The following is a 14,851-nucleotide window of genomic DNA, read 5'->3' on the forward strand; positions in this document are numbered from 1 at the left end:
AAATATTAAATATATAAGATTATTAACAAGAATAGAAACACAACAATGGAATGCGGGGAGTACGAACTTTCAGCTTCAGTTCTATCTTTCTATTTTTTTTTTCCTATGTAATATGTAAACTTTAATATTACTCGCATTGTTCCTTTTAGATTGTATAGTAAAATTTGTTTTCTTTATATATATGTATATAAATGTCCAGTTTAAATTGTATAACTTTTTCAACTTTCGACTTTCAACTTTCAACTTTTTCTCACTTTATCTCTTCTCTACTTAAATATTTGTACTGCTCTCACTCTCGCCCACGAGCGGTGTTGTGAGGGCACAACACAAAAAAGTGCAGGGTGGATGTAATGATATGCTCACATACCATTATAATAAACTAAAATTTTACAGAATAATAAACAACGGCCAGACTGTCGCTTGTAAAAATCGGTCGCATCAAATAAAACCATTAACAACGACAATTAAGGTATTATCTGCACGCACTCATAACGATATTACGTAGGATGTGTGTGACTTTATTTTATGCTGACGCCAAAGAATAATCTAGTTCCCAGGCCTACGATAACTTGGTGACAAAGCCGCCCACCACTCTCTGGTCAGCATCCTCGTGTCCATCCCTTAAATCAGTGTATGATCAGTGATCACCAACCACCAAAGTAATAACAATCTCTCAAGTCCCAAAGAAACCGATTTCAACGAGCGACAATTGGACTCCTTATGCGAGCAATAATCAGTGCGTTCTTTAATTCAATTTGTGTATTTGAAGTACCTATTACTTTGTTTTAGGTATCTAAAACCTAAAACTCCTACAATATTATCTACAAACAACTGCGAATCAGGTAAGGCATATAATATAATATTTTATGTTGATTGCAGTTAATACATTCTATGCGCTATTTTTCCATAAAATTATATTGTACGGTGTATTTGATCTAATTCTCGAATACACGATCTCGAGAGCCCTCCGAACACCTGGAGGAAGGTAATAGCGTAATTTTACTACTCTAACTTTTACTATTTTAATATAACTATCGACAGGAGTCGTATTTATATTTTATCCTATTTCTACGTTATTACATGTAAGTACCTAAATATTATATAGGATTACAGATTTTATTATTTTTCGTCAATTAAAAATAGTACCTAACCTAACCAAATTTGACAAAGTACAGTTCAGTTATAAAAAAGTTGGTAAATGGATGGGTATTCATGTCGTATGCGGTCTACCGCACACTTGTCTACCACGTATGTTTCTAAATGTCATATACCCCTAACAACATAAGGAAGTTCTAAATTCTGAGTCATAAGCTTTAAATGGGACGTCCACAGGCTATTAATTGTAATTACGAATGTCTGCTTCCTAGGGAGTTCCTGAAATGACTTGAATAGGAACTACACCATTATTGGGCCAGTAGGCTTCCAGAATAGGTCTAAAACTTTTATTGTAATAATTTAACTATATTTAATTTAATTATGTATAATATAACTTTAGTTCAGGGGCGTATACAAGGGGGGGGATGTGGGGGTCAGATCCTCCCCCAATAGGCCTTTTTTTAAATTTTATAAAATAGTGTTCTTAATGACTTAATGTAAGGAAATTACAAGGAAAAAAAATGGCAAGGATTTTTTGTAAATTTTTATTTTAACACATTCAACAATTAATTAAAAATAATTTACTTATTATTAATCAGTAATCATATATTTATTTCATATTCATATAATCGTATTATGTGATATTTGATAATATGTATATTATATATACAAGTATAATAAATTATTATAAGATAATAATATGTGGCAGACCAGCCACGGGCCGTCGCCAGTCGCCACCGTCACCGATATCAACGCGGCGGAGACGACGCCCGCATGTCCGTGCGTATAATAATACATTTTCCTATACATTAGAAAAAGAAATATAAAAATAGCTAAAAATAGCTTAAATAATAAATATTATTATCTAAAAACAAAAATCAACAACAAATATTATGTCAGTTGTATGAACAAGTCATAACAGATGTAATAGTACCAATGCCGATTGCCGAATTGAGTTAATTGTGCGAAAAATAAAATATAATGAGGAAACAACAATCTCTGAACAGTTTTATAACTACTTGTAGAATTTAAAATAAAATGTATTGAATATAATATATATGTTTTATCATTTATTAGGTATTTAAATGTGCACATACCTAGGTTTAGGTATTTTTGTTCCATAATAATTTGTTTGCAACTGATCCCCCCCCCCCCCCATACAAAAGTTATGTATACGCCACTGCTTTAGTTATATAATTATAATTGTAATTAGTACCTAGGTATAGGTACCTATAAACAAAAAATCAATTATTTAACTAGGCACACAATATATTCCAGTCAGCATTCAATTATAATTTATATATGTTATATTATATATATATATATGTACTACATGATACTTATTATTAGAAGTATATATTATAACATATAAGTAATGTATTGCTATTAATAGTCAACTACAACTAAAATATTAATGAGCTATGTAGTCTAGTCTGAAATACCAGAATTATAATTTTTTTAATGTTTGATTATTTCAAATTTTTTAATCACTAAATAATCAATTATAATTATTATAACGATTATATATCTGTGCCATATATAGTTTTTAAAATTGTCCGGGCTTAAAAATGATAACAAGATTATATAATTAAGTTTCATATTATTTATTAAATGAGGCGCATAGAACCACAACAGCTTAACCCACAAAAGTGCTTTTATACAGTAGGGCCAATTATAGATTTGACTATTTTTCAAAAAAAATTTTTTTCTTATAAAATCCACTTATAGAAAATAAACTCATTTCACTAAATATATTATAAATCCTTGCCTTTAAAACCATCTATAAAGCATTAACCCACTTAATATTAGTTAAGTTTTAACGTGGGTTATGCCACTCAATATTTTGAAAAATATTTATTATATGCAATGTCAGGTGGGTTAGGTCGGTTCATTGAAAATGTGTTATTTACTTTAATCTGATTCTTTTAATAATATTAACTTGATTGTACTGGTTTCAAGTTGTAGTATACAATTCAAATATAATTGATGATTGAAATATATTTTTATGATTATAATATTTTCATCACATGATAAAATTAGTGTTCTGAGCTTAGTGCAAAAAACATATACGATTTGAATTTACTTCTATACTCATTTTCATTAATCAGTTTCTTTGTAATGTACATAAATATTATTTAAAGACATATTATAAGACTTTATTCTTCATCAAATTACTTAAATCAACAAGGACACTAAAAAAAAAAAAAAAACAATAGTTATCTATTTACAATATTTTTTTAATGAAAACAACTCTGAGTCTGAGATCTTTTAGATTAATAATAATTATTGATATCACATTATCAGTCTTAAAATAAAAATCAATTAAAAATAAAAACAAACTAATAACACTGGGTGAAAAACTTAAATAATATTAATGTCAGAGAACTCTTATAAACCTTTAAAAATCATAAATTTAAACTTAATAATATAATTTAATATCATATACATTTTAATAATAATGGGTAATAATAATTATAAAATATTATTTTTAAAAACCAATTTTTATGGTTGCAAGTTACTTAGACACTATGTCCATCTTCGTTTCGATCTGGATAATCTTCATCATGATTTTTATCAACTTTAAGATTATTATAAAATTGATGTTTTATTGGTGGTATAAATGCAAGTAAATCTAACAAATCTTTTTTTTTGCTTCGGTTATTGTATGCCCATTGGGATACAATAGATCTAACATTCCAGTATAATCTTCAATTTTAGATATCCTTTTACCAATATAAACACTGTTAAATGGGAAATCAGAATTGTTGGAATATTTATAGTTAAATTTAAAATGCTGGTCATTTTTATAATTTAACCATTGTATTTTAAGCCATTCTACTTTCTGATCTGTTGTATCAATTTAACAGTACAAGTTCACTACTTAACCTTGTAAGACTTAGCGTACCAAATACCAATTAATAATCTATTATTAGATAAGATTCACAGATTGAAAATAACATTATAATGATAACTTTATTATTTTTTTATCAGTTGCCTAACATATTGGCGGCAAATTTATTTGAAAACTAAAATGGCCTAACCCGCTATCAACGGGTTAGGCCATTTTAGCACTGAAAATAATAATTTAATTATCAATGCCAAAACGAATTATGTGCTGCCATCTAGCGAATAATTTTTTTTGAGGGATAGGCCATAGTGGATTTCAAATATTATATCAATCTGAAACGATTTGTCACATAAAAGAGAATTTGATTTTTTGTGGGTTAAGCTGTTGTGGTTCTATGCGCCTCAAATAACCATTCATCATGTACAATATTGTCAATTTAATTAGTAGGTACCTAATTGAACTCATAATATTTTTATTTTTTTTATAAAATCTTCACTTTAATACACTTAATATAATATTTTGTAAACATAATACACTTCAAATACTTACATCTAATTTGAACAGTTTATTTCTTATAAGAATAAATAATATATATATAAAAAAAAAAAATCAATGGCTATTTAAAATAGGTATAATAAATTCTTATTATACCTAGTTAAATTATGTATTTTGATCATTTGAATTGGTGGGTCCATTGTTTTTATGATGTGTAGTAGTTAAACGGTCAGGTGCATGTTTAAACCAGCTTTGAATAGCAGGTTTGACATCATTCTCAGTGGCTCATTCATAAAAGACTCGGAAAACTTCTGTATGTAAACAAAATAAAAAAAGATTAATAAAAATAATTCACACATATATATATATGTACATATGCAAATGTAATTTTTATATCTTATAAGTACAATATTCTATAAAATAAGTTTAGCATACAACATCGTTATAACTTATAAGCAGTAAAAGTTAAATATGTAGGACTGGTTGACAGTATAGGTGCTACTAATGTCTATAGCAATGTATTATAATACTCGAGTAATGAGATTGAGGGAATCTGAAAAATCAGTTTCAGTTGCTGCTATTTGATTAAACAGAGCATATTTTTTACTTAATGTATAGAATGTAATAGGGTTAGTATAATTTATTTTGGATAGATTAATAAGCATACCTAGTAATACTTTAAAATAGTTTGTACTGGCAAAACATGTTTTTTTTCCTTTATGACCAGTAAGTGTAATAAGTTTTGATATTTCATTGGTTAAAAGTTTTATAAGAATGTGGCGTGTAACATCATTAATGCTTGATCCACCATACATTAATAGTTTCTTTTTCTGAAAATTGATTAAATCTTAGCTAATTTTTTTATGAACACATGTTATGTTATATTATATTGTGCATGAACACTGTTTGCATACAAAATATTATTTACCATAAGACTGTAGTATGCTTTATTGTTTAAAATGTCATTAATATGATGAAATTGTGTTAATTCTTTTAGTGGAAAATTGTCATTGAAGTGTATTTCAAATTCATTAATTTGTGTTGATGTAATATTTTGCAGGCAGTTATTAACTGAACGATCATTATTTGCTAGTAATTTGTCCAACTTGTTTAGTATTGTATTTTGATTCAACAACAGTTTTTGAACCTTTACCTTCACTTCGGCTAGATCTTCAAGAACAGATAAATCATCTGAAAACATGATTTAAAAAAAGTATACTCATTAAAATAATACATTATAATAAAATAATTATTTGAAAATGAGCATCTCAGTAAAAATAGAATCTTACAAATTTCCCCCCTTGGAACACCATTTTTCTTATAAATCTATAATACATGGTTGGACATGCTAAGGTGTTATTATTGTTATAATTTATATTAAACATACGTTTACACTGACTGCTAGTTTTGATCATTTTTTTACTTTTGTTTTTTGATGAAAATGGTTTATTATTCTTTATTACATCATCAAATTCAAAATTATCATTTCCTTCACTATCCATTATATCAGAACCTACAAAAAAAAAAATTTTTTTTTAAAATACATAATAATAGCAGTACCTATATTTAAATAATTAAATACAGATTTCCTATGATAATTTACCCATTGCAATATCTATTAAATAATAGAGATATCATAATTCTGTTTATATATATATATATAAGATTCATAGGAACAAGGACTACAAGAACTGAAGCGCTCGGCCGAACAACGGGACAAGCGCCAGTCTCGGCATTATTGCGTTTATCGGTGGAATAACGTATTAGTAGACTCAATGGATATTATTACATTAAGGTAAGTTGATTAAGAGAAGATGGATGGAACAACGAGCTACGTGCAATGTTCAACCAACACGGACAGAAATGGTCCGTAATATTTTAAACGCGTCTATTGTAAAATGCGCTCAGTGGCGCTTGTCCCGTTGTTCGGGCCGAGCGCTTCAACTACTTAAACTGTATGTCAATGCATACATTCACAAACCCTAATACTATGTAGTATTATATTATAATGCTATATAGATATTATATCAAAAACACTTAAGTCGCAATAGTTATAATAAATTACTTTTTATAGTGGTACGCTGATTAGAAATCTTCTGTATGGATTGTGTTGGAAATAGTGAATCGATTTTACTTAATTCCATGCTTAATTTGGAAAGTAAGCTATCATCTAAATGCTCATCGGTTTTGGTTAAATCTGGAACTGATACATAAATTACTGTTATATTATGCAATGATTATACTACAAAAAATTGTAATAAAAAAATTACTTTTGTTGAGTTCACTTGAATTAGAAATACTACTGAGGTTCAATAAATCTAGGTCGCCAAACATATCTGGTGCTGAAGTAAAATGTGTTTACATAATATATTGTGCAATATTAACTTTAGTTAAAATATATTTGACATATATATTATTATATTTAATAAACATATTAAAGTTTCAATTATTTACATTTTGTCATCATACGTTGAGTTGATGTAGCAGGATTGTCCAATGTTGGTGTTATTTGAGTTTTCATTTTAAATGTACTTGATGATGCTGAAACATAAGAATTTAAGAGTTTCATAGTTATATAATTTCAAATGTTTAACTAATGTAAATATAACAATATATTTATGAGTAGCTATTAGTAATATCATTACTAATTGATAAATACAATATAAAATTATTCATACCAATAGGTTCAGGAGGATTTGGATACTTCAAACGCTTTGAAGATGTCACTTTTACTGGATAATTAAGTTTTGTCGGAGATTCAGAGCTTGATTCAGAATCATACTTTTTTTTTGCCCTCATGCGACGTTGACTTTTGGCATTAATTACATCAGTATCGGTATTTACATCACTGTAGTTTTCTGCAATTTGTAATTTTTTTACAGCCTTTTCAAATACGTCTGCAAAACCATTCATTTTTTTTAAAATATTTAAAATACAATATATGAAAATATTATTTCACACTGCTTAGTTACGGTCAGAAAAACTGTTGCATTTTTTTTTTGACCCGCAGACATAAAACATATTAATGTAAAAAAAACAATACTAACCATCAGAGCCATAGATTTTTATGACAGAGTGTAGTGACCATTTACATTTTTCTGGTTGGTAGCCTGGAGAAACCATTTTTGAAACTAATTTGTAGTATTTGTTTTTATTAGTTATACCATCAGGATAAAAGATATCATTATATTTTTTCCAATTTTTGGAAACAATTTGAAGTCCATCCTCAAATTCTACGATTATAAAATTTCTGAAAACAATGCAATAATACAATTATCATTAATATCCTAAAAAATAATGACAAATTTGTTAATTTGAAAATATAATATTTTTAAAAGTGTGTACCTATGTTGTATATAGGTACATATTTACAGTTAATATACATTGTTGAAATTTTTTTATATTATATGTCTGAATGCATTAGAGGAATTGATGCAAAAGAACCAAATTTTCTGGGTATTGCAAAAAGACAATTTTTATGTTGAATTTCTTCTATTGGCCAAAACAGTTCTTCAGAAAGATTTTCTACTATGTAAATATCCAATAAAGAAGATTTGCATGGTATTTCAAATATATTATTTAACCTTAAAAATGTTCTTCCAATTAAGACTTTATTATTATTTTCTTTATGATGAGCAATATTATTTATAATTATAATGTCACCATTGTATAAAGTACAGCAGTAATTTTTAGGATCATTACAAATTAGAGTGAAAGCTTTGCACTTTATACTTGAATACTGTGGATTCTTTGAAGTCGAGAGTAAAGGTCCCTCATAATGTTGTTTTCCGTATGTATAATCTATAGTTGTATCACAATCACAATTCATATTTACAAAACAAGAATTCTTTTCATTTAGTCTTCGAACAATTTGCTGCAAAGGCCTGTCATATTTTCTAATCATTTTTTTAATTTGTTGCATATAATTCTCAAACTGAAATGTAGAAAAGTTATCTAATGAACCATATTTTTTTACATATTTTGTCAAATGGACAAGAGCATGTATATTATGGGAAACATGGTGAATCCTATAGATATCTTTGAACGTTTCTACAAAATGGCCCAATAAACTATTGCAATATTCCAAATACTCAGGTATGTTACAATATTTGCTTGAACACAGCAATCGAATGGCAACATGTAAACATAAAAAATTGTTAAATATATCATTTTTTAAATGATTTTTCAGTATAACAGCACCAATATATAACAAAAACATCCTTAGTTCAGTTGATTTCCATTGCCTAAACATATTTAATGAACGTGGCTTCCTCTGAAACTCTAGTGGTACATAAGGTAAAATATATTTTTTTTATATCTGTAGAAATAGCCTCATGTTTTTTGAAAGACAGCCTCACCCGAAGACTACTAGTTAGCCATAAGGTCAATAGCTTTTTGGTGACTCCTAAGCAAATTAAATGTTGGTAGTCAAATGGTACACAAGTCACCAGTCCTAAATTTGGTATTTCAAGTAAGGAAGTTTCACCTGTATGATATTCCTCATCCTCTTGATTTTTAAATTGCTCATCAGTTCTAAAGCTAGCATTATTATTAGGGAAACAAATACGATGTTAAACATATTCCCCTTCAGTCATACATTTTGCGCAACTGGAATAACCTCCATGACCCTTTATACACAGCATAAAGCTTTTTGCTGGGGAATCTACCGAGAAGCCTTTAATCTTGAAACCATGTTTTCCCATCATAAAATATTCCGTTTATAGTCATATCACAAATTTCATGAATAAAATCTGATAAAAAGTCATTGGAGCTTTCAGGTTTTTTGTTCTTTCCATGATATAAACCAACCATAAAAACATGGTTATATTGAAAAACAGAACATAATATTGGCCATAACTGACTATTGGATGAAGCTGATATTGGTAAACCATCAATGTTTACCATAATTTCTACATCACATGCAATTATTTAAAAATTTAAAGTAGATGCTGTGCGCCGTCGGGGCCCCTTGAGCCAACGATTAGCAGCCCTCTACAGGGGCATTGCCCCGGCTGCCCCTGCGGTTGTTGCGGCACTGTTATGACTGGTAATTCAGTTATTGATATTATAATATATATTTATACTATTTGAAGAAAAAAAGCATATAACTAGAGCAGTAAAGCAATATATTATATATTACTATAGTTTAAGGATTATTAAGAGAATATTTTTGGATTTTTTAGAACATATTAGAATCATATTTTAAACCTAATAATCCATTATTTACTTATAATTAACTTATATTATTGTAATATAATATAAAAACATGAATAATATTTTGTTAGATAGTTTATTTAAATATTATAATTTTTCAACTTACAGTCGTCAACGACCATACCACGTTGAATACACCAATTCTCGTCCGATCACTGAAGTTAAGCAACGTCGGAGTAGTTAAGCAGTACTTGGATGGGTGACCGCTTGGGAACACTACGTGCCGTTGGCTTTTTTTGCTTTTTTTATAAACTTTACTTCTTTATTTAATAAAAGAAAAAAATTTAAGTAAAATTTGTCGATTTCAGTTCATACAAATGATTTAAACTTACGTGCCATTCACTCCAAATTCCCTTAGTCCCTACACCTTTGTTTTGTCAATATAAATAATGTCCATCGCGTTTATAATCATTAACAATTCATAACTTTCTTAATTTAATTTTGTTTAGTTCGCCAAAGCATTCTAGCCAATTAATATACCTACTTTCACTAATTATACCTACTTGTCTTATTCTGTACTGAAACGTAATCATATAGAATATAATATGCCTGTTATTATTGATTAATGTATTATGTATTAATTGTATACCTACGCACCTTTACAAGTCATTATATTATTTTTTTGTTATCGCTATAAACGTTTTGTAAATCAAAATAAATGCCATTCGATTTTATGTGTCAATACTCAATTTAGTCGTCGTTTGCCTTTGCTCTTTGCATATGCAGTGAAATCTCGATAACTCGAATCGATGACAGGCACAAAAAAAAATTAAAAAAATTAAAAAAAAAAAAAAACGCACATTGTAAAATCAATACATTCATTGCTTTGCTCAGAATCTAAAATAGTATCTATTTTAAATATATAGACAAAAATAATTCAACCACAAGTTAAATTAAACGCTTACTTTTAAATATTATTATTTTAATTTAACACCAATATTTAAATAAGTTTAAACACTGATAATTTTTATGAGGCATAAAAATTAATTTTAGACTGATTGGACTTTATTTTTGGGTCTGTCGTCATATTTCGGAGCAGTAAAAATACCAAGATTTTCAACTTTAATATTTTTTCTAGTTGGTAGTTTGTAGTGTCAAAAAGTAACATATTCTCCGTACTTGTTTTAATAGTTTTAATTAATAAGTAACCAAGTTTTCGACAAAATCTATTCTCTTATTTTTTTTAAATTAAAAAACCAATAACCGTATATCTTGAACTGTTCACCAAAATATGTTTATATTAGCAATTTCTATGCATGGAATAATTTTCAAAATATTTTAACTCTTTTTGAGAACTTAAGAAATTTTAAATTTTCAAATTTTTTTGTTGTTTTTTCAATAACTGTTGATAAAAAACTTTTGCTTTGTCAAAAACATTGAACATTTAATACAAAGTGTAACATTAGTTCTTATTACTGGAAGAAAAAAAAAGTTGAGGGTTCCTCATATGTTTTTTGTGAGTGTTTTAAGTTTTTTACAATTATTGTTCATATTTTTTAAAATTAAGTTCATAATTCATATTCAATGGTATTATTTAATTAATTGGTCATTACAATAAAACAAACATTGACACTGACTATTACAGACACCATGGCATGTTTTGAATTTATTAAAGCTATTATTTTTGTAAAATAGAAAAATAAGATAAAACAAACTGATAATTTAGTTTTTAGATTCTGAGTGGAACGATGAATGTATTGATTTTAAAATGATGTGTTTTTTTAAAATTTTTTTTTGTCTATGTACACAATAAGTAGTCGAAATAATGCTTCGATTTTCAACTTCAGTATCTTGTTCGATTAGAAAGTGAATATTGTTGGTGGTTAATCATTTAAAGTTCAAAAATTGACAAAATAATGAAAAATCACGAAAATTAGCAAATTATTTTGAGTTAAGAAAAAACTTAGAATATTTTTTCGGTTATTTTGTTGAGATTGTATAATATTATTCGTGGGTACTTGAAACTTCTAAAGTATACTAATATATTATATCTATGATAGTATCACGGTTTTTTGTTGATGTATAACGCGTTATAAGTACCTAATGGATATTGTGATATGATTAATTTGGAATTTATTATAGGTCAATTATTTTTTTTAATACTATAGATAAGTACCTATATAATGTCTTAAACCTAGACTGACATACCGTCTCCGCTCAGAATCGTTTTTCTTACACAATGATATTATATCATTTAATTCAAATTTAATCCCATCCATTATACAGTGATCCACTTGTAACCTACTGTACAGCAGAGCGACATCCACTAGCCCACCTTTTTTATTATTAATACTTCAATGTTGTACTAAATGACAAAAAAAAAATGCATGTATAAATAATTTTTTTTGTTAGGTAATTTGTTCAAGGTTTATTCGGTAATTACTAATTACAAATGTAAAGATTATCTATAATCTATATAATAATGATCTTTAATCTTAATGATATTTTACAAAATAATAAATCACTACCTAAACATATTTGGCAGTATTTGTGTATTATTTATGTTTTTATGTAAAAGGTTCATAATAATAATAATAATAATACTGCTGTATGCATAATACATAATAATAGTATTGGAAACATTCATAAACACAACATATTTGGAAAAATAATAATATTTTATTTGGTTAGATACTAAGTGTAAAATGTTTAAGTGTATATTATACATTTATACGTTTGTCTATTAGATTTAATAAAGATTTATAAAAGTATAGAATAAATATATTGAGTACTAATGTACAAAACTACAAAAGTATATGAGAACATAACAAATTCATTGACACAATTGGCTTCAACCAAATTGCCAAAACACCAACTAATACTTCATATTCGACTTCATATTATAAATTAACACACAAAATTATGTTTCTATAAAAAAAAATATCTATGCATAATTAATTTTAAGATAAAAAAAAATCCTTAAAATTACATAATATAAATAAAACCACAAAATTCGAACTAGGATCAGACATACTGTACTAAATAAAATCACATAACTAAAAAAAAAATTGAAGGAGGGTGTTGGCGCCCGCAGGCAAATGCAGTTTAGAAAACAAAAAAAAATTTAAAAAAAAATATTATTGTAGGAATACACATTAAAAAGTCTATACAAAAAATTCAACTAGTCACATAACAAAAAAAAAAATTGAAGGAGGGTGTTGGCTCCCGAAAGCAAAAGAATTTTAGAAAATAAAAAAAAATTGAAATTAAAAACTTCGAACTAAAATGTCCAGAATCTTAAACAGAAAAAAACTATTCAAAATATTTAGTTCAGTAATGATGGATTATGCAAAGTGCACCAGGTTATCAATGTTCAAAAAGTCTATACAAAAAATTCACCTAGAGATACATAACAAAAAAAAAAATTGAAAGAAGGTGTTGGCACCCGCAGGCAAATGCATTTTAGAAAACAAAAAAAAATTTAAAAAAAAATATTATTGTAGGAATACACATTAAAGTCTATACGAAAAACTCAACTACAGTCACATAACAAAAAAAATTGAAAGAGGGTGTTGGAGCCCGCAGGCAAATGCATTTTTGAAAACAAAAAAAAATTAAAAAAAAAATATTACTGTAGGAATACACATTAAAAAGTATATACAAAAAATTCAACTAGAGTTACATAACAAAAATAAAAATTGAAAGAGGGTGTTGGCGCCCGCAGGCAAATGCATTTTAGAAAACAAAAAAAAAATTTAGAAAAAACTATTCAAAATATTTAATTCATTAAAGAATTATTCAAAGGGAAACAGATTGTCAATGTTTAAAAAATTTGGCTAGAGTTAAAATCATAAAAAAAAAAATGAAGAGAGGTGTTGGCGCCTGCAGGCAAATCTATTTTTAGAAAACAAAAAAAAAATTTTCAAAAAAATTTAGAAAAAACTATTCAAAATATTTAGTTCATTAAAGAATGATTATTCATGGGGCACCAAGTTATCAATTTTCAAGTCAATACAAAATATTCAACTAGAGTTACAGTACTAAAAAAAAAATTGAAGGGAGGTGTTGGCGCCCGCAGGCAAATCAATTTTAAAAAACAAAAAAAAAATTTGGAAAAAAATTTAGAAAAAACTATTCAAAATATTTAATTCATTAAAGAATTATTCAAAGGGAAACAGATTGTCAATGTTTAAAAAATTTGGCTAGAGTTAAAATCATAAAAAAAAAAATGAAGAGAGGTGTTGGCGCCCGCAGGCAAATCTATTTTTAGAAAACAAAAAAAAAATTTTCTAAAAAATTTAGAAAAAACTATTCAAAATATTTAGTTCATTAAAGAATGATTATTCATGGGGCACCAAGTTATCAATTTTCAAGTCAATACAAAAAATTTAACGTATGAATACTCATTACAAAGTACAAACTAAAATGCCCAGAATCTTAAACAGAAAAAACTATTCGAAATATTTAGTTCATTAAAGAATTCTTTAAAGGGTACCGGATTGACAATGTTTAAATAATTTGGCTAGAGTTAAAAACATAAAAAAAAAATTGAAGGGAGGTTTTGGCGCCCGCAGGCAAATAGATTTTTAGAAAACAAAAAAAAAATTTTCAAAAAAATTTAGAAAAAACTATTCAAAATATTTAGTTCATTAAAGAATGATTATTCATGGGGCACCAAGTTATCAATTTTCAAGTCAATACAAAATAATCAACTAGAGTTACAGTACTAAAAAAAAAAAAATTGAAGGGAGGAGTTGGCGCCCGCAGGCAAATAGATTTTAGAAAACAAAAAAAAAATTTGGAAAAAACTATTCAAAATATTTAGTTCATTAAAGAATGATTATTCATGGGGCACCAAGTTATCAATTTTCAAGTCAATACGAAATAATCAACTAGAGTTACAGTACTAAAAAAAAAAATTGAAGGGAGGGGTTGGCGCCTGGAGGCAAATAGATTTTACTGTATGAATACTCATTACAAAGTACAAACTAAAATGCCCAGAATCTTAAACAGAAAAAACTATTCGAAATATTTAGTTCATTAAAGAATTCTTTAAAGGGTACCGGATTGACAATGTTTAAATAATTTGGCTAGAGTTAAAAACATAAAAAAAAAATTGAAGGGAGGTTTTGGCGCCCGCAGGCAAATAGATTTTTAGAAAACAAAAAAAAAATTTTCAAAAAAATTTAGAAAAAAACTATTCAAAATATTTAGTTCATTAAAGAATGATTATTCTTGGGTCACCATGATATCAATTTT

The 14,851-nt window shown here is 27.1% G+C and overlaps 1 protein-coding gene and 1 pseudogene across 1 annotated transcript; one reads left to right on the forward strand and one right to left on the reverse strand.

Moving 5' to 3' along the window:
- Positions 1-4,444: 4,444 nt before the first annotated feature.
- Positions 4,445-7,935, reverse strand: LOC132942387 (uncharacterized). The gene is made up of 10 exons (XM_061010711.1): positions 7,784-7,935; positions 7,486-7,688; positions 7,117-7,335; positions 6,893-6,979; positions 6,709-6,780; positions 6,504-6,641; positions 5,826-5,951; positions 5,367-5,629; positions 5,106-5,268; positions 4,445-4,749 (listed from the first exon to the last, which is right to left on the reverse strand). The coding sequence occupies exons 2-10, from the start codon at positions 7,559-7,561 to the stop codon at positions 4,724-4,726; spliced, it is 1,170 nt and encodes a 389-aa protein (XP_060866694.1). The 5' UTR covers positions 7,562-7,688; positions 7,784-7,935; the 3' UTR covers positions 4,445-4,723.
- A 1,827-nt stretch (positions 7,936-9,762) lies between these two features.
- On the forward strand, positions 9,763-9,884 carry LOC132944023 (5S ribosomal RNA; annotated as a pseudogene).
- The last annotated feature ends 4,967 nt before the right edge of the window (positions 9,885-14,851 follow it).

Source organism: Metopolophium dirhodum, chromosome 4, assembly GCF_019925205.1.
Source record: "Metopolophium dirhodum isolate CAU chromosome 4, ASM1992520v1, whole genome shotgun sequence".
NCBI lineage: Eukaryota > Metazoa > Arthropoda > Insecta > Hemiptera > Aphididae > Metopolophium > Metopolophium dirhodum.